The sequence below is a fragment of the Diplotaxodon limnothrissa genome, linkage group LG3, assembly GCF_057381915.1.
Source record: "Diplotaxodon limnothrissa isolate DT_005_m linkage group LG3, D_limnothrissa_male_GT1.1, whole genome shotgun sequence".
Taxonomy (NCBI): Eukaryota; Metazoa; Chordata; class Actinopteri; order Cichliformes; family Cichlidae; genus Diplotaxodon; species Diplotaxodon limnothrissa.
In genome coordinates, this window is record NC_140598.1 from 65,143,534 (window position 1) to 65,163,152 (window position 19,619).

The 19,619-nt window shown below is 40.5% G+C and overlaps 1 protein-coding gene across 1 annotated transcript in view; it reads left to right on the forward strand.

The window, feature by feature from the left end:
- LOC146636920 (serine/threonine-protein phosphatase PP1-beta catalytic subunit) overlaps positions 1-19,619 on the forward strand; it is a 31,384-nt gene that overhangs the window by 778 nt on the left and 10,987 nt on the right. Inside the window, exons 2-4 of the mRNA XM_085349744.1 lie at positions 17,894-18,025; positions 18,178-18,408; positions 19,477-19,581. Coding sequence (XP_085205870.1) covers positions 17,894-18,025; positions 18,178-18,408; positions 19,477-19,581 — 468 coding nt within the window. The remainder of the gene's footprint in view (positions 1-17,893; positions 18,026-18,177; positions 18,409-19,476; positions 19,582-19,619) is intronic.

Sequence of the window (19,619 nt, forward strand, 5' to 3'; positions counted from 1 at the left end):
TTTCTAAAAATTGGGTTTGTCTTTAATTCTAAGAAAAATTCAAATTTTTTTAAATGGGATTTGGCTTAAGGGTTTCTGAGCTGAAGACTGCAGCTCTGTTGTTTTCTGGCGCATATTGCTAAGTGGCGATGTTTACACAAGCCACAGGCTTCGGTAGTATTCCCATTAAAACATACTTGTAGGAGTTCAAAACCTAAACCAAACTTTTAGCTCTACTACTCCGTGTGTTTTCTTATCCATGAACCGGTGCATATAGTTTGTTCAGCTGGCCTTTTGATCATAAAGAACACACATTTTGTCAACAGTACTACATTGAATAGGAATCTTTTCAATACTAGCTGTGGCTCAACTTTATCCAGAGAGACACTTGTTAATTCTGTATTCTGTCGTAGCTCATATGCATGTGGACTTTTCTGCTGAGCTGTTGTGTAAAAGTGTTTTTGCCTCTACTCCATTGTTATGTGTTGGCTAGCAGCAGGGGATGATTTCTTAGTGCTAAATGAGGGATTCTGACAGACAGACGAGTTGATGTCGATGAGAATTTCTTGAAAATAGATTATAAACAGGGAGATTATATCTCTCTGAGTCAGTGGTGAACAAGCATTCATGCCAGATCATCTCATGCACAGCAACTTCTGCTAATGATTGAACCCAGTGTAGATGTACAGTGCATGTCAGCAGAGGTGGGACCAAGTCATTGTTTTGCAAGTCTCAAGTAAGTCTCAAGTCTTTATCCTCAAGTCTCAAGTCAAGGCTCAAGTAATGTCAGGCAAGTCAGAGTCGAGTCTCAAGTCACTGGTGTAAAAGTCCGAGTCAAGTCACAAGTCTGAAACTTTGAATTTCAAGTCCTTTCGAGTCTTTAAAAAAAACAAACGAAAAAATAATGTTGCAGTTATATGCTAAATGTAAATATTAGACCATGTAATTTTTAAATCTGTGTTTTTCTCAACACATGACAAAATAGTGAACTTAGAAAATATACACAAATTGTGAAATTGCACCTCTTTAAAATGCAGCTCAATTAAACCTAGCTCCAAGAATAATTTTCACCGACAGTTCTGAGATAAGCTGCATGTTATTCTTGGATGCGGTTGTAGGACCAGCTTTAAAATCGCATGACAAAAATATCATACACATTAAAAAAAACTGTATCACCAACGTAGCCTGGACAACATTTGCTAGTTAGATGAAGTCAGCTATCTCATCTTAGCATATTTATATGCATATTTATAATTATACGCTTCTTGGAGTGAGTGCACACACTCATGAAGTTTAGTAACTTCAGGTCACTGCAACAAGCCCAGGTACAGTTTACCGACGGATGGGTACAGGACCTTGAAATGCACCGTGTAGAACGAAAGACCATCGTACGTATCATAAGTTTACCAGTCTCACAAATTGTCGTCATAAATACACATTCGTTAACCGTTTATTAATAGGACCTTTGAGCTCAATGGTAATTAATTAGTAGTGGAAATAATTTCTGGTACCCATCACAGAAATGTAGCAGTGACAACAATATTGTATGCTGTAATCGTACTGGGCAATTAGTGATACAAAAAACCTGTTTTATCCTGTGAATAAAAGTATATGTTTTTGTCAATGTACCATAATAACAGAAGCGAAACGCAATATTGTGTCAGGACAATTCACTATTTATGCACAATAAATAAAGGAGCATAGCGCGACAATTTCTGTTCTTGCTTGTAACCTATATCACCAATTATGTTATGAAAATGACGTATTAACTACTAAAAAACACTGACCTTCGTGTAAATGCTTGGAGCAGACTAACCTGTGAGCTGGAGTGTTCTGGGACGTTATATTTGGTCTTTGAATGGCTGCAATCCAGGCCATCCGTCGCGTCTTTGTTACTTCGGAAACATGAACAATTTCTCTTCAACGACGTAATCCGATAACAACCGATCTCTTTACCCGTCGGCTTCCCGTGGCTGTCATGCGACCGGCTATTGCAGTTAATAATACAACAGCTTCTTGATATTTTTGTGTTTCTTTTTATCGCTGTATAACTGATTTTAATTGAAAGCCTGCGTGCGCTAGTACCGCTTGCCACGAGTTCCCAGAATCCTTTGCGGTTCTACCCGTGAATGACGTCACATTTTCAATCTCTATATAATATGCATGTTAAATTTTATATTTGGGGTAAAATATCAAGTCTTTTCAAGTAAACCGGTTCAAGTCCAATTCAAGTCCCAAGTCATTGGTGTAAAAGTCCAAGTCAAGTCACAAGTCTTAGAACATTTTTTCAAGTCAAGTCTAAAGTCATAAAATTAATGACTCGCGTCTGACTCGAGTCCAAGTCATGTGACTCGAGTCCACACCTCTGCATGTCAGTATAACTTAATCATCTGGACTGACGGGAGCAGTGACATAATGGTGCTTGTTTTCTCTTTGTGCGTGATATGTAGAGTAACACAGTACTGTGCCTACAAGAACTGACTATAGTATACTCGCTTCGTGTTTAGCAGTTAACCTCATTGCAGGAATTTGGAGGGATCTGGTCCTAAAAGCTTCCAGATGTGAGCCCTCAATGTATCCAACTATCAATCTCCTTTCATTCACTTTTCATCAACAACCATTTGAAAATGTCTGGCCTTTTTGTTGGGATGAGCATAGTATCAGAGGGGCATCATAACTGAAGGCTTTTCGTTCTGACTCATAACCAAAACTGGATGTATACAAAAACAGTTTTCGGGTGATGGGTCACAAATACTCGGTGATTAGTAATAGACGGACTGGGTACATTTGAAATGTCTCCTAGTATCGCTGCAATGTCCAGATTTTGTTGAGCATACTTATTTCAGTTTGGATGGTGTGATAATGTTTTTGTAATGAGATTATCTGACATTGTTTCTGTGGGCTTTTTTTTTTTTTTTTAAACAAAAGGTTTTGAATCTTATTAAAACAGGGCTGCAAGTAAATCCAATGTTCCTGCATTTAAATTACTTGTTTACTCCAAAATGGAGTAGGTTACTTTTGTCCAAGAATAATTTGGGACTCCTTTTAGCATCTTTTTTTTTTTTTTTTTTCAAATTTCAAAGCCAGTGTTTATTTTCTTATTCATGGCCAATCCAGTTGCTATAATTCTGAGACTGCAGTTGCTGCTAAGCAGTTTGCAGCAACCCTCAATGTCACTGAGCTGCTTCCCCAGAGAGTCTTTCGTCCTGCGATTGGACAGACTCAACACCACCACCGTGGACTGCATCTAGCAACAGTAGTCTTCGTCTATTCTGGAAGTCCTCTGTGAGCTTCTCTAGAATCTGTGGCAGGTGGAGGTGTGGTTTATGTGCCGCTATGCTGAACACCGCAGAGCAGTTCAAGGAATACTGTCGCTTCCTGTTGATCTGGATAGTCGAATTGTCTGCTGTATGATGTCCTAACTGGGTAGACAGCTGAATATGAATAATGGTCACAAACATTGTGTATTCCTATTATTTAGATTTGTAGACATAATCATATGCATCAACCTGCTCTCACTGTAAATCCAGTTTAGTTGTGTGGGGGAAAACTGTAAAAGGTATTGGATTTTCTGTTATGGATTGTAAAGAAAACCTTTACACATCAAGTGAATTTTACGTAATTGGCTTTCATAAAAATGACCAAACACTTGGTTAAGTAATGGTTAAGCACCATCAAAGAAGAAGAAAATGTGTATTCAGATTCATGCGAGCATTCACTTTTCTGTCCTTGGTATCAATCATATTTTGTGCTTTACTACAAGTAAATGTTCAAGTGTTTGTTAGCAGGCCACACGTAATTATAGCACAGTGGCAAGTATAAAAATATAATTTATGCTAATGTTAAAGTGGGACTTTAAAATCTGTTTCTTCCAAAAACAAGTGTGGTATTTAGAATTTGTTTTTAGTGTGGAAAGTTCTCACCAGCTAGTATTTTCCATTTAGGAAAAAAAATGTCCCAAAAAACACAATAGTTTGATTCAAACACTAAGACAGATTTAGGCCTAGACTGGGCAGAAATACAAGCCTGAGCACTCAGAATGTCCCTTATGGATCAGTTTGTCTTCAAAGGGTCACATTTTATTTTAAAAAGTGACCTTTCAAAAGCACAAACTCACACAACCCTTGATAATCATCATCTTTAGTTTACTTACCCAGGTTATATCTACAGGCCGCTTTCCTTTCAAAATTTAGCAAGTTACCCGTCTGTGGGTCTTTTTTTTGTTTTGTTTCCTCCCGATATTCACACAAAGAAGCTTAGAATCACCTCCACGCCAGGGAGCCGTTTCTTCTTTTTCTTTCCTGTGTGAATAAAATTAGATCTTTTTCTCAGTATAGGAAGGGATTTCCTTAAGCACTTTAAAAGTGTGATGGTTCACTTTTTCTGTGAGGGCTGGTGGCAGGCAGAGAGCCACATACTCATGCACACAGACGCACATATGGAGAGTTCGCTGATCTCCTATTAAATGTCAACAGCCACAGCTGTCCCTGGTAGAAATTAACCTACCCTCTGGGTGACACAAACATACAGGGGAGAGGGGAAAATGGCAATAAGGTGGAATTTGTTGCTGTTCTAACTCTTGAAAAATCTTCTAATTTTCCTTTTCATAATATTACATATTGCTTTTTCATTTCTTGGACATGTGTGGAATCCAACTCTTTCATTCAAGAGAGATGTTATAATATTTTTCCACATGCAGTGGCAATAAAATGCTTGTATTTTTTTAATCAAATATCTCAGTACCCTGTATTTGTTTTCCCTTTTCATGTATTTAGGATAGGGCTGTGCGATATGACCAAAATCTCATATCCCGATATAAGAATTCTATCGTCGATAACAATATAAATCACAAAAATGTAACATTTTCTGTAAATTATGTGAATCTCGGGCAGCTCGACTTGCGGGAAGCGTTTCCAGCTGCGCGTCATGTAGCTGGAGTCGAGTGTTTCAACAGATGCATGAAACTATACATTTTTAGACATAAGTTGTAACAGCCGCCGTTTTCTTTGTGAGTATTTATTACATGGCGTGCTGCGGGGAAAAGCCTGTTCTAACGTTTGAGTCTAAGGTTTATTTTTTAGCACCTTTTTTTTTTACTTCTCATCCATAAATAATCTGCTCTTTCACATGATTCAGTTTATTTTGAAAAGTCTCAACAGGATCTTGAGCTTTATTGTGAAAGGTTTATGTGGTACATAAACAAGCGGACACGCGGTGGTGTTACCGTCGTTGTTGCTAACGACAACGCATAAACAGTCGCTTGCCCATCCGTAGTGTGGTTATATTAAATATAAGAGAAAGAGAGAGCTTTAAGAAATTAATATAGCCACTACAGTGACCATCAAAAAGGTGAAAAAAATATTGCCGTAAACAGTTTATTTTGCGACACCACGAAACAAACGATAGCGTAAAATGAAACGATAAATGTTTTTATATCGTTGTCCATATATATATATCGTTATATCGAACAGCCCTAATTTAGGATATCAAAGATATTTACTTTCTGTGCCATAATCCCTTAAAACTACAGTCATAGATGGGTTCCTTTCCACAGCCAGCTGTTAAAATGTCAAAGTGTGCCAGTTATTGTGGAAGGACGTCCCATTAAGCTGTGCCATTCACTTTCACAGGCAGTTCATTTTGAAAAACAAGCAGACCCAATAACCTTGCAAGTAATCAGCATCACATTTTCAGCTTGATAGTAGTAATCTGAGGGAAATGATGGGTGATAAGCACATTTGAGCGGTTAGGAAGACCAGGAAAATCTATACATGTCTGCCTAATCCGTTCTAAGGGTGTGTTTCAAGTATGTTTTTCTCAGGAAATGACATGGCAAGTCTAAGCCGGGGCAGGAGGATTTCTATGCCCGCACGCAAGGGCGAAATGTTTGGTCACTGTTAGAGACTGGGTGGGGACTTGAGGGGCGTCCATACAGCAGTTAAACCTCTACGAGCTGACCTGCTGGTTGTGTAGAGGAACACAAAATGTTGTTGAGTATCAAATCCTGACTGCTGTAAATCAAATTACTGCAGCGTGCCACTTGAATTAACGCACACGTGACTGAACAACCATTTATTACGTCTAGCTAATGTTCGGTGCTGCAGTTAGATATCCAGTTGTGATCGGTAGGCCTGCTTTACTGTAAAATGCAGCATTACATTGTCATATTATCAATCAGGTGTTAGTCAATCGTTCAGTACTGATCAGTCAGCTCCTCGCCATAAATGGGGTTTCCCCTGCTGCCTCTTACTCAGTCATTGTTTTCTTAGAGAGTCCTATAACATGCCTGTTAGGGTTGGACCTATGATGCATGTTTTGTGACAAAGTTAAGACCAGCATCACTCCCAGTTTGTCAAGTTTTAACCCAAACTGCATAGTTGTCCTCAAACTCATCGATCAGCTTGAAGAGAAAAAAAAAAGGAAGAAGAAAACTCTGAACTAGGAGTCTCTATCTCCTATGTTCTGTGTTCAGGCTCGTCATTTATTTCGTTTTAGTTGGTTTTCGGTATGCACAAATTTATCTGCAAATGTGTTGGTGTGTCTAAAGACAGACACACACTGAAGCTGTGCTTCAAGAGTGGTTTGGTGGAGGGGTTGACAGGAGTTTCTAGCTGACAGGCTAAACCTGATCAACTGACAGCATGACTTACATTACTGAAGCCTCCTCAGTGGCATAGCAGGCAAAGCATGCAGGTTTCTAGCCTCTCAGGTTTCATTTGTCACTGTGTACAACAATGACTTGTGATTTACTGACCTGTGACCAGTCTTCTGAGTCAGAGTAGAAAGGTAAGCAGCACAATGGTGTGTAGCTTACTTACTAAAGCTATTTGTCTGTATTAAAATGCCATTTGGAGGTCTGTGTGTCTGACAGTGGTAATGTTATGCAGTCATATTTTGCACTCCTCCCTGAGGACGCGAGAGTCCTGTCTGTCATTGTTTTGCATGTAAGAACGGTGGTATCCCAGTTTGAATGTTTGTATTAAGCCACACCAGTGTGGTCATGCAGGATCAAGCTTGTTGTGTTGCATCAGAGCCTGCATGCATATTTTATTTTTTTTAAAGCACTGCTGATTACTAACACTCCAAAGTTACCCACAGCTGCCTAATGTATTGTGTTCCTGGTTATAAAAATAAAAACAAAAACAAAAGAAGTACGGTTTAAACAGTTATGTGTCTAATCAAAGGGTGGTAATGCGGTATTATTGTGAGGTGAAAAGATCAATAGCAATGCAGCCACATTACACAGGATTGCATGACACCATGGTCTGTTTGAAATCAATCAGCCGTCTACTGTTTTTGTATGATCCACAGCAGCTCGTGTCAGATTTCGCAGCAACTCGCTGTGGTTAGTTAGATCACATCTGAATTGACCCGGAATTGTTTAGAGTTTATAGAAATCTTACATTTGCATTAACACAGTAGCAAGCAGTAGTATGCTTTAGGGCTGGGCCATATCATACTGTTCACGGTATAATGTTGGGCAACGATAAGAAAATGAAATATCGCGATAGAATATAGATAAAACGCGCATGCGTGGTGCATTTGTTTTCATACTCATCCTTTTTAAGTTTTGTGGATATTATACACGGTTATGCTGAGGATCTGTCGGCCAATTTCCACTGGAAATGCCTTTTGGTTAAACTGTCAGCAAGGAATTTGTCTTTGCACTGTTAAATTTTTATATAACTTTAATGCACATAAAAAACAGCTGCTTGTTTAAGTGAAACTACATTGATGTTTTGTATTTTGCGCTAATAAAGTTGTGGAGTTGTAAAGTATTTTGTCTAGTGTCAATTATATCGTTATCGCAAATTTTCAAAAGTATATCGTGATAAATATTTTTGGTCATATCGCCCTGCTCTAGTATGCTTCATATAAGCTGCGGTATTCCTTCCCTACATTCCTGTGCACAGTTTACTGGCCAAGCCTTGTGTTTTCTTGTTTGTTTGTTGAGTTCTCTGCACCTGCCCCTCCTCCTCTTTCTCCTCCTCATTAGTTTATAACCATTGCTGTACTGTGTCTCTGTGCTGCAATCGAGTAAAGCAGCGATTACAGGCCCCAGCTTTTCCAGCATACACATGTTAAGCCCACACTGGCTGGCCTTTAGTGACAACAAGCCCTCTGTCTGGGCTGCCAGCACAGGTGGCCCGTAGGCTTTATGTGGCACAATCAACGCCACAGCCCCATGGATCAGCCAGTAAGGGAGAGGGGAGGTAGGATGGAATTTTTATTTATTTTCTTCTTCTTTTTGGTCATCTTGGTTTATGGGCAAAAACAGCAGCCAAGTTGTTGTCAAATTGGGAACATAAAATCTCCTAAAAGGTGTTTGTGTTTAGATGTCCATGTTTCCTGAATTTGAGTCACTCCTTTACCAAGGAGCCACCATTTAGTCCTTACAGTTTTCAAAGATGACAACAGCACAATGACAAATAAGCCAAGGGGGTAAAATGCGCAGTGAGAAGAGTGTAGTGCATCTTTAATTGCATATTGTTTAGATGGCCTCTAACTGTAAGATATTTTACTGTGGTGATGATACCACATACCATATACTTTCTAGACATTTAATATGAGTATACGATAGCCTTTATGAAGGCTATCGTATGAAGCTTGAAGCTATTTTCTTTTTTTTTTCTTTTTTTTAAAGAAAAAGCTTTAGAAGTCATATTAAAGAAGACTTTTTGGATATAAGTCATAGTAGTCACTGACTACTGGAATTAACCGATAAATGGCTATTCTGCAATTACACTCAATAAATTACTGTCTGAGATGCTTGCATATGCCAGTCACACCTTTTCCCTGCACTGAGCAATGTGAAGTTTCCTGGATAGGCGTCAGCAATATGCTATAGATAACCGACTAGCCATACAAAAATCAAATGTCTGGCACTGTAAAGAACAAATGCAGTCATCCTGGAAGTGGATCATCATCTGCTATTTGAAAATGCTTTGGATTTAGAGCAAGTAGTGATGAAGAACAAATTCAGCGAGTGCTGTAAAGTTGCCACAAAGCAATATATAACTTATTCAAGTTCCAGAAAACACGTGACGAATCGCAGCATAACAATGGCCAAGCAAAGCAACGCAGTGGTTGCTAATGTGAGTCATTCAACATTAACTCAGACATCTTCTGAAAGACATACTGGAAATGCCAACAGCAACCTAACTATTGCTTTCCACTTGGGTAAAGATGTGTCTGATAAACACAGTGAGTAATGAAGACGGGCATGCTGTTACACCTTGCACAAATACTTTTCTGTTGTGCAAATACCTGTACTATATGCAAAATGTCACATGGCTGTTGAGTACTTCTATGTTACTCCTCTGTGAACTAAATCCCAAAAATAACAAGTTTCAGTGGTATTGATCTCTTTTCTTATTTGCAACAATGTTGCATTTTACTGTTATTTTATTTTTTTTAAAGTATTCTCTATAGATTTTTGCGACCAGCTTTGCATCTTCTGATACCATGTCTGATTGGTGTAGACGACACTCATAGGGATCATTTTATGTTGAAAAGAGTCATGACGTGTGAAAGAGCCTGAATCAGGAAGCGAAAACGGATAGCCACCGTCGTGAGACCTGTTATCTCAAACTTGGGCATTAGGATTATTCGAGCCAGTGTAAATCCTGACTGATGTGTTTTGCTGTATTTAGCTTTGTTTTTCAGGCAGCGTGAATTTATTTGTTTCTTAATTGTTTTTACAAGGAGTTGCTTGTGTTCCTATTTTCAAAATTTCTATCGGTTTGACCAGTTCGGAGGTTTTATCATTTTAATTAGCATCTGGGTGTCTGTGTGAGGAAAGTTCATCGCCGTCTGAACTGAAATTGAAGCACTTTGACAGCCATTTAAAGTAACTTTTTTATTTTTATTTTCCTGGATTCAATTTTTATTTTACAGCTATTCATAATGCATATTTGTTTCCTCGCTGTCACCCTGCTTGTTTGTGTCAGATGTAGTCAACTGCTGCTGTGTTGCGTGGTGTTCAGGGTGCTGGCGTGGCACTCTGTTATGGAAACAACAATGGTGGAGCCTGTGTGGCGGGGAGCGTTCACCCCCTGGCACCAAACATGGCACAGAGAGCTCACCCAGGCTTTTCAGCTGCCTAGCTATAAACCCTCCCTTCTATTCAGTCCCTCGTTTGCAGGGTCTCAAGCTTCAGTGTCAGCCTACATTTTTCTCCCGTTTCTCTACTCCTCTCCATCTCTCCCACTCTCTCTGTCTATAGCTGTGTCTCCTTTTATATCTCCCCCAGTCTCTCCTCTCAATTTCGTCCTTTCTTTCGCCCCACAAAGACTGCCATTCACTGTGGCACTTAGAGACGAACAAAACGTCCTCTGAAAATCTAAAGCTTGCCCAGAAATGCCATCGCAGTTGGATTTCTGAGTTAAGAGTGGCTCCCGCTCCTCTTGCCAGAGTTACTTTGTGTTTCTCGTTCACTAAGGGGTCACTGTTTTCCATCTCTCCCGTGTGGGAGAGAGTGGGATGGAGGAGCAGTTGAGAGCTGCTGGCCTTGTGCCCAGTTGGAGTGAATGGAAGAGGAAGGCTAAAAAAGGTCTGACACGGCATCTTTTTTGGTGCTGCAGTGTCTAAAAACATGCACAGTCATACTTGCTTTAAATTCATGAGTCTACCCAGTAGAACTTTTGAATCCTTTTCTTGAAAAGGAGAGATATTCTGTTAAAGTTGAAGTTGCCAGAAAGTGGCACTAATGAACTGACAGTGTGAATTGTGACATGTGGGCATACTTACAAAACATAGACTTTGCAGTCACCTTCAGTTTTAGCTTTGCACTACCTTTCTAAGCCATAATGCTGATGTGTCATGGGTAATTTTTTTTAGTGCCTTTATTTGACAGGTGATACCTTGCAAGAGAGCTAGGGTGGTGAAATTAAATGTGGGACTGTGGTGTTAGACCATCGAGTTGAAAAGCTTGTTTATGTTTTTCAAGTTGATATTGAGATGCGTACTTGCAGCATGCTACCTATTGAGTTTGAAATGGTCATGTGCCAGCTCCAGCACAGAAACCTTCCAAAAGGGCCATCCAATGTTTTGAGTGGTCTTACTACAATGCAAGTTCAACAAAGTCAAACATTCTTTGCCTTTGCAGACTTAACAAAACCAAAAACACCAGCAACAATAGGTATAATGATAATATTAATAATGATAATTATATAGATAATAATTAAACTAACCAGTGTAGAAGACCCAGAACCTAAACATATGAGGGGAAAAAAATGTTTTACTACTATCGTGAAGCCTACCTGTCTTATAGCTTCTGCTGGCTTTGTCGGCTCACCCCCTCGGCCCATGTGCATGATCTATTGGGGAAAAATTGGCTCACGCTAACACTGCAATCTTAAGAGTCCCTTAGAAACCAGACACCATTCAGAGAGAAACTTGAGCAACTTCAAAAGAGCTCCCTGTGTTGAGTTGTGTGAAAATGTCTAATAAGACATCAGAGTCTTATTAGAGCAGCAATACTAGTGGCATGTGCTGTGACTAATATGCTAGGTCCAGGTACTGCAAATGTGCTGTTAAAAGTTCCTTAGTGCTATGTAGCTGTGGGCAATATGGACTTTATATTTTATGATGATATGTTTACAAACAATGTGATTTAAAACAAAAAAAAAAAACATACCATCATGACATGTTTCCTAATTTGAAGTGTGAAAACCAGGTGCCAGCAGCAGTAGCATTATAGTGGTAACACAGCTAGTCAACGTAAGAACTCAGGTGGCCTACCCTTGGAAGTATAAAATAACTGCTTAACGTTTTAGTTTAAAACTAAAATAACTAAACGGCTCTATTTTCCACCATGCAACCACATCAGTGATGTTCATCTACTGTTTGTTGCTGCTGTCTTATGGAATGAAAGTGCTCCAGCAATCCTCTGTAGAGTCAGTTGTTTACATTTGCGTCACACATCTCCAGCTGCTGGTATCTTTCCTTTATAGCCAGGCTGCATTTGACAGCATGTGTTTGTCTCAAGTAGTGAAACAAGTGTATTGTTTCCACATTTACCTGGAACAATTGTCTTGCATATTTTGCAAAGTTATGTGCTTTGTTGGAGGTTGTTTAAATAGCTACCTTTGTCACTACTACATCATCACCGGAAGCCGAGACAGGGCTCTTGTTGTCAGATATGCTTGGGCTTATCTATTGTTGCACGTACTAGGAAACGTAAACATGTGGCATTGCTGGAGCAATGTTGTGATGACATTTTTTTTCACAGACATTTATATAACTGAGTATATTTACATTTCACTACAAAGTGCACCATTTGTAAGATACTGTTTGAGTCGAGATGAGAATTGTCACAACTGGTACTGTACGCTCAGTGCAACGTCGGGTAAACTGAGGCCAAGTTCACTGATGCCTGTGCCCGATTGTTCTCGGGAAACTCCGCTGTGATGAACTTGGAACAGTTTCAGTTGACAGGGAGTATTGAACAAGTTACTTAAAAAAAATAAAATTAAAACGAATTCATTGGTCAGCTAATCGGTGACTCAGCACTGATTCAAAAACACTGATTCAGTGAAACAACATGACCACTCCAAACAATCCTTTCAGACCCAGGAAAAACAAAATAATCAAGTAGCACGTATAATAACACTGGGCTATATATAGACCTATACTGAACCTGCATTAAGGATTACAAATGTAGATCTCATGGAAAAATAAGTAGAATTTGCTGACTTGGAGTAGTCACGCTTATGGTTTGCGCTGACATCTGCGCGTGTTTCTCGCTCATGTATCCTACGCAGCGCTTTTCCAGTGCAGCTGACAGCCATTATATTGTTGTGGCCCTGAGTGCGAGCTCTGGCCTGCGCTTCATTAGCCTGTTTCTATTCCCATCACATGCAGCAGAGCCTTCAAGCACTCCCTCTCTGTCCTGACTGACTACTTCCTTCATACAGCAGCGGCCATATATGGCAATGCCTTCCAGAAGGAGAATCTGTCTGTAACTAACTTATCTTTCACTCGCTCTCTTTGGCTCTTTGTTCAAGTAAGCCCTCTCTTAAATGAATGGAAAAATAGTTGACCTCTTTGACGCTTGGCAAGTCATTTACAACCAGCGAAGCAGAGGAAATCACTCTCAACCAAACCCCTTCCTTTAGAGAACGACCACGTTTTCCTTTATAGATTGAAAAAACAGTGCTTTTCTATTTCTTTTCTTTTTTTCTCAGATATGAAGATGTTCACTTTTGTCAGTGGTTAATATTAGACTACCATCAATTTTGGGCAACACAGTCCACAAAGATTACAGTTGTTGACTCTGCAGATAGCTCTGGCCTTGATATGTTTGCAAAACTGATCGGGCAAGCCTGGCCTTACTATGTAAGGTGTTTTCTCATTTCACTCTATCATAGTTTGACTGTGTACTCACACACCCTGTCACGTTGTTGCTTTATGTGGCAACACCTCTCTGGTGTGGTTTATTACGCAGCTCAATAGATGGCTGGGTTTTTCTTAAGATCCTCCCAAATATTTAATGAGTCACTGTCACAAAATGCTGGGCAGGAAGAGTTTTTATTTAACAAAAAAAAACCCTCCCAGTTTGTACCTAGAAATATGACAACCAAAGAACGTTAGGTTGTTTCTAATGATATGTCCACACAATGAGTGATGTGCTCATCACACATCTCTTTGAAGCTGAAGTGGTCCATCCAGGGTCTGGTTGCCTGGGTAACCCTGTCCTCTATTTACTACTCTGTCAATATGTGAATCGCCAGCATCCTCACCTCTCGCTGGTAGTCAATTCAGTCGTTCGCCTTCAAGTTAACAAAAACTTTCTTAGACTCACTCATTTATAGTCATTAAAATATTTTTTATGGTCTCTTGTTGCCATGTTGCTGAGCTTTACAACTTTATAGTTTATAAGTAACATTTAAATGTCTACCATTCAAACTAATTACTTTTTTAAGCAAAGGGTTCTACTAGTTAGAAGAAATCAAAATGATAACATATTTAAAACGGTAAAAACAAGCAAATGTCAATACTGTTTCAGGTGACTGGTCTCCAGTTATGTTCACTACGGGTTGGGTAAACCATTGCACAGTGTTAACAAGTTTAACTGTGGGTCTGTGCTCTGCTGCTTGCATAAACACAATCCTAATAATGTCTCTAGTATAGCCACTGGAGTTGAAGTATGGCTCGGAGTGCAACCTGTCTGGTTTTTTAATTAGTAAATGTATATTTCAGGCATGTTAGGCCACCCTGTGGAAGGGACACTGGGGGAGTGCCCTGTCCCATATCCAATGCCATATTGCAGTTTTAAGTACAGTGATCCAGAGTAGCTTTCGAATAATAGTCCTGAGAGCCAAACAGGTTTGGACTGCTGCTGGTTGGACAAAACAAGACCTCAATACAGGACTCTGGATAAATTCAGACATCTCGCAGACAATTTTTGCTTCTGTATTTTTAAAAACTTAACTATTGACAACAAGCCTTAAATCCAGAGGGTCACATTAGCTAAACTTTAATTTTTTTCCTTCAGCTTAGTGTATCATGATTTACTTTTACAACTGCATGGAAAGATTTTTATGAAATGTTGGTGAATGTATATGTTTGAAATAAAAATGAACTGAACTGAACTTTTCTAGTGAGCTGTGTTGATGCATTTAGTTTCACAGACGCTTTTTCATCCAAAATTGGTTCCCCACACTTGGTACTAGAAAGGTTCTTTGGGTTTTGGTGGTACGTGTAGATTCCCTGGCTGCATGTTTCTCAGGCTGCAGTAGGCTGAGATGTTAAGGTTTAAAAAGGCCTGTGAGCTGTCTGGTATGCACTCAGGGAGGGGTATGAGGCAGAGCTGTCCTCTGACGTCAGCACAGTTCACTGCTGAAGCGGAGGAGGGTGACCCAGAGAGTCAGCCACAGCCAGGAATGGAACTTGAAAAATAAAGATAATAAAGATGGAGATTAAAGGAGGAAGGGGAAGGAAGAGGCAAATTGGTGAATAGATTTTGACAGCAGGCACTTGATTGCATGAACTCCTCTGGCATACTGTTTTAAGAGGGTGTGACCAAACTCCACTGTGGTGGCTCAGGCACATGGACCTGAGCTGACCAAATTAGGAAAATGTACTAGAGGTTTCTTGAACATGACATTTACCATCTCTGAGCACGAACATGTCGAAAAGCCAGTTTATGGATGGGCTGTGGTGTGAGTGAAACCAAACAGCTGTTTGAGACCATGTCACTACTCCTTAACACTGCGTATTCATTTGGCTCTAATGTCATTGTGAAGGACTGTGTCCAGCAGGTTGACAACAACTGAATTTTCAGGGGAAAAGATGAGGAGTAGTAAAGTAGCATTTTTCTCAGGCAGATTTAAAAAAAAAAAAAAAAAGCTAAAATTTAAGCCTAAACTCAAGATTACCTGATGTATTTGAGCACCTCTTTCTGTATGCCCTGAGTTCACCCAAGTTTAATGTTATAGGTTTAGCTTTTAACTATAAATTTTCTTATTTGTCTTCTTGCCAGAGGGGGGGGGGGAAGGATCATTCACTGGGTTACTTTTGTTATGGCATAGATCTTCTCTCTGCTCGTTACCTATTTCTCTTCGCTGTAAGTGTAGAATTTGGTGAAAGGCTGAAATGCTTTGCATGGGTAAAACAAATGCTGCAAAACACTACCCGTGCTTCCCATCATACCATGTGATGTCAGCAAACACATAACTGACATCTGACGGTTTTTCTGCAAAAATGCAAAGCCCCTAATGATGTGCAAGTTAATCATGGAGGGCAGAATCAAGTGAAATGTGTGGTGGTTATGGAGAAGCCATTTAGAAGGCAAACTTTGATACTGAGTTACAAACTGTGCGGATTTTAAAGAATCTCCACAATGTGTCAGCTGTCATGTTCTCACGTGGTTTGCTCTTTATATTCCCCATGAATATTCACGCAAAAGAACGGCGCACATCACTACCTGTGGCTGCCACGGCTGTTACACGTGTTAAGCAATAGGTTGGACAGAGTGTTTCGTGCAATAAATTACATCTGCATGCATCACTGGTACTCGGTAACTCACTTTAGAGCCTGAGTGTGAGCTGAACATTTAGGATACATTCTGACTTTTAACATATTTTCAAATGTTCTAAACTGTGTGTGTGTGTGTGTGTGTGTGTGTGTGTGTGTGTGTGTGTGTGTACCTCATGAGTAAATTATTTTGAGCTAAGTAATTGACCGGAATCACAAACTATGCGGATACAGGCAGGCCTGTTGTTGGGTCTCCGTCACGGCTGTCGGATGCAGCAGTGTTAGTATGCAGGGCGTGGGCTGGTGGAGGTGACACTTAATCTGCGAATCGCCTCCTTTTCCCTGTGAGATGCAGCTGCTGCTCCATTCGCCAACACCTCTCCCGCTGGAAATTGGTCTTTCTGGGTTGCCACGGTAATCAGATGTGGGTGCCACATCCTGCTCTTTCCTTCTCTTGACTGGTGAAGCTGCAGTGCACAAGTGATGGACCAAAGGATGCTGGGATACCTCCCCACAAGCTTATAATGGTACAATCTGAAGTCAAGGTCACTGGATCGCACTCTCTTTCTGTGCGTGCGTGCGTGCGTGTGTGTTTCCTGCTCCGCCTCAGCTTAACCCTGTGATGAAGGGTTATCCTCTCGGGCAGGTGCTTCTGGTTTCGTGTTTGTGTCTCCATCCTATATCGGGCCTCCCTGACCGAGCTGGAAGGCAGAGGTGTGAAATCACTCAACACTAGACACACAAACACATCTTGCTTGTGTGTGTGCTTATGGAAGGATCAGTGGCAGAGAATGTGTTTAGTATTTAAACCACGTACAGTCTTTGCATGGTATTGCTTTTCTTTTTGCTCGTTTACTAGAAAAACGTTCACCTTTTGGGCAGTCATAAAAATAGCCCTTCAAGTGGGGCGTGTGTGATCACAGGATGTATTTGGTTGCAGTGCAAGAGTGTTTATAGTCCACGCCTAAGATCTCCAGGCAGAAATGGCAGGGTCATGCAGCACATGTGCACACATGCTGCTGCTGCTTCTCCTTCAGGATCACAGGGATTCACCTGCAGGACACACACACGACACCTTTGATACTCAGCCCTTTCAAGCCACTTCCTCCTTAGAAAAACGAGCCTTTCTGGCTGTGTTATTGCTGCATCCTTCTGACCACATTCTTGGGATCCACTCATGGACTAGTGCTTTACACCGGCTTGGATTTCCTTCATGTTGCCGTGGTGTCACCTGACAGCAGCAGTCTTGCTCAGCTCTGGTCCTTATTGTTGCTAAGCAAGAAGAATAAATTTGTCTATGTAGTAGCTGTTGATCTTTTTGTAGGAGAATGTAGGATGGCAGCAAAATGTGGAAATGCATTTCTACTCTTTAATTTATCTACGTGTGTGTACATTAATTCCTGTAATCTTAAGACGGTATAGTAAGAGTAAGTGTATCATTGTGTAACAATGTATTGTTCCAAAATAATGCTTTTTCAAAAATGATGTATTTGTATTTGATTTAATTAACAAGTCATCCTCACTTCATCTGTATGTAATATTGACCTGCTGGCTTTCATAATAGTTATGTGTACATCTGCCGATTTCACGAACTTTCAGGGCTTCTTGTCACTTGACCACTGTGACTGCCCCCCTTCCCCCTTCTCCTTCCTTCTCTTTTCTGTTACGCAACAGGAAGTGTATCCACAAACACTGACATCAACAATATCCACACAGGCTATTTCTGTCGTCCTCCTGTTGACTAAACACGGTCCTCCCATATTTAGTTTGAAGTTAATTCAAAAAGTTATTTGACAATCATAACCCTGAGGAAAAAATCAGGGGAGTCCAGTCTCCTTGGGAAAGCTTACTCCTTAAAACTGACTTTCACATCATCAGAAAGCTTGGTGTCGAAGTTTAGTTTAAGCTCACCCAGCTTTTGCTCTCCCTTCCCCAGTGCGAGGATGTCGTCCAGGGAAGATTGTCCAGATGACGGAGGCGGAGGTCCGCGGCCTCTGCATCAAGTCCCGGGAGATCTTCCTCAGTCAGCCAATCCTTCTGGAGCTGGAGGCTCCTCTCAAAATCTGTGGTCAGTACTATCAAGAACAGCAAAGGCACAAATAGTATAGAGTGTGATGCCTATTGCAAATAAACAAACAGATATAACAATGCTTATTATTACTGGAGAACGTTCCTCTTTGCCTTCTGGATCAAAGTGTTCCCCTCTGCTCCCAACCCCAGGTGACATCCACGGACAGTACACAGACCTGCTGAGGCTCTTCGAGTATGGCGGCTTTCCTCCGGAGGCTAACTACCTGTTTCTAGGAGACTACGTGGACAGAGGGAAGCAGTCTCTGGAGACCATCTGCCTGCTGCTGGCATACAAGATCAAATACCCCGAGAACTTCTTCCTGCTCAGGGGCAACCACGAGTGTGCCTCCATCAACCGTATCTACGGCTTCTATGACGAGTGTGAGCATCCTGCTCTCATAGTTACACTTTTTATTTCCTCTTAAGTTCTTTGTGGTGGCTGCCGTTCCATTGTGCGTGATTTAACACACAAACACTTTTGAGTGAAACAAAAGTGGTGATCAGGAAGCAGGCAGGCAAAAATGGTAATTTGATGGTTCATGTTCCCAATCCTATCCCCCCCCCCCCTTTTTTTTTTCTAGATATTTGAATTGTTTCACTATAAAATAGAAATGTAAAATTAAATGAGTGAAAGTAACTCATAAATAGAGCTCCTACTAATTCCCCTATTAACTGCATTTTATTTTATTTTTATTTATTTATTCTTTAAAGGGGTTCTGAGGCCACTTCCTGCCACTTGAACTGGTCTTGCAGGCTTTCATGAAGGAAAGTGTTTCCATGCAAATGCCACAATAACAGAGTATTTTGTGACAGATGACAGTTTTAATAGAGTCAGATGTCTCTCCAGTGAGTCGCTCATCCCACGGATGGAGTCCCTTGGTCACGGTGTTGGAAGGCAGCTAGAGATAGTAGTACTTGTTATGCTGCACAGTGGCAGACGAACCAGTTCACTCAGTTTGATGGAGAGCGCAGCGGGATTTAAGGAGGTTTAAAAAAATGGCATTCAATTCTCATCATTACTTTAAGTAAGTCAGTAAGCTGCCTCCATATTAGCCTCCGATAGCCAGTGTTTTCATTCCAACAGCAGCACCTGATGAGTAGTCACAAAGGTAGTTTTTTGTTACAAATTTTGTGTAAAGTGTACATTCAAATCTCAGATTTCCTTAAGCACAGTAGTCCTTTTACCCAAATGAAGGAAAGAAGGGACTACTTGTCTGTGAAAGCTTTTCAGCATTGAGATGGAAAAATGTTGTTACTGCAAGCAGATCTGCTGGCTTGCAAGCACTGCTCTTGGTTGACGGGCACTTGTAAACCAATAAAAATCAAAAATCGTCTGTGTCTTCCAGTGTAAAGAGGACTGTCTTAAATCTATTAAACTGGAGGCGGAGCTGGAAAACCTTTGAAACAGCCTTATATGGTCATGCTGACACTGTCGTGTTGATGTTACAGGTAAACGCAGATTTAACATCAAACTGTGGAAAACTTTCACCGACTGCTTCAACTGCCTGCCCATCGCCGCCATCGTGGATGAGAAGATCTTCTGCTGTCACGGAGGTATTCATATTGAAACAATGTAACTACTGTTTAGTCTC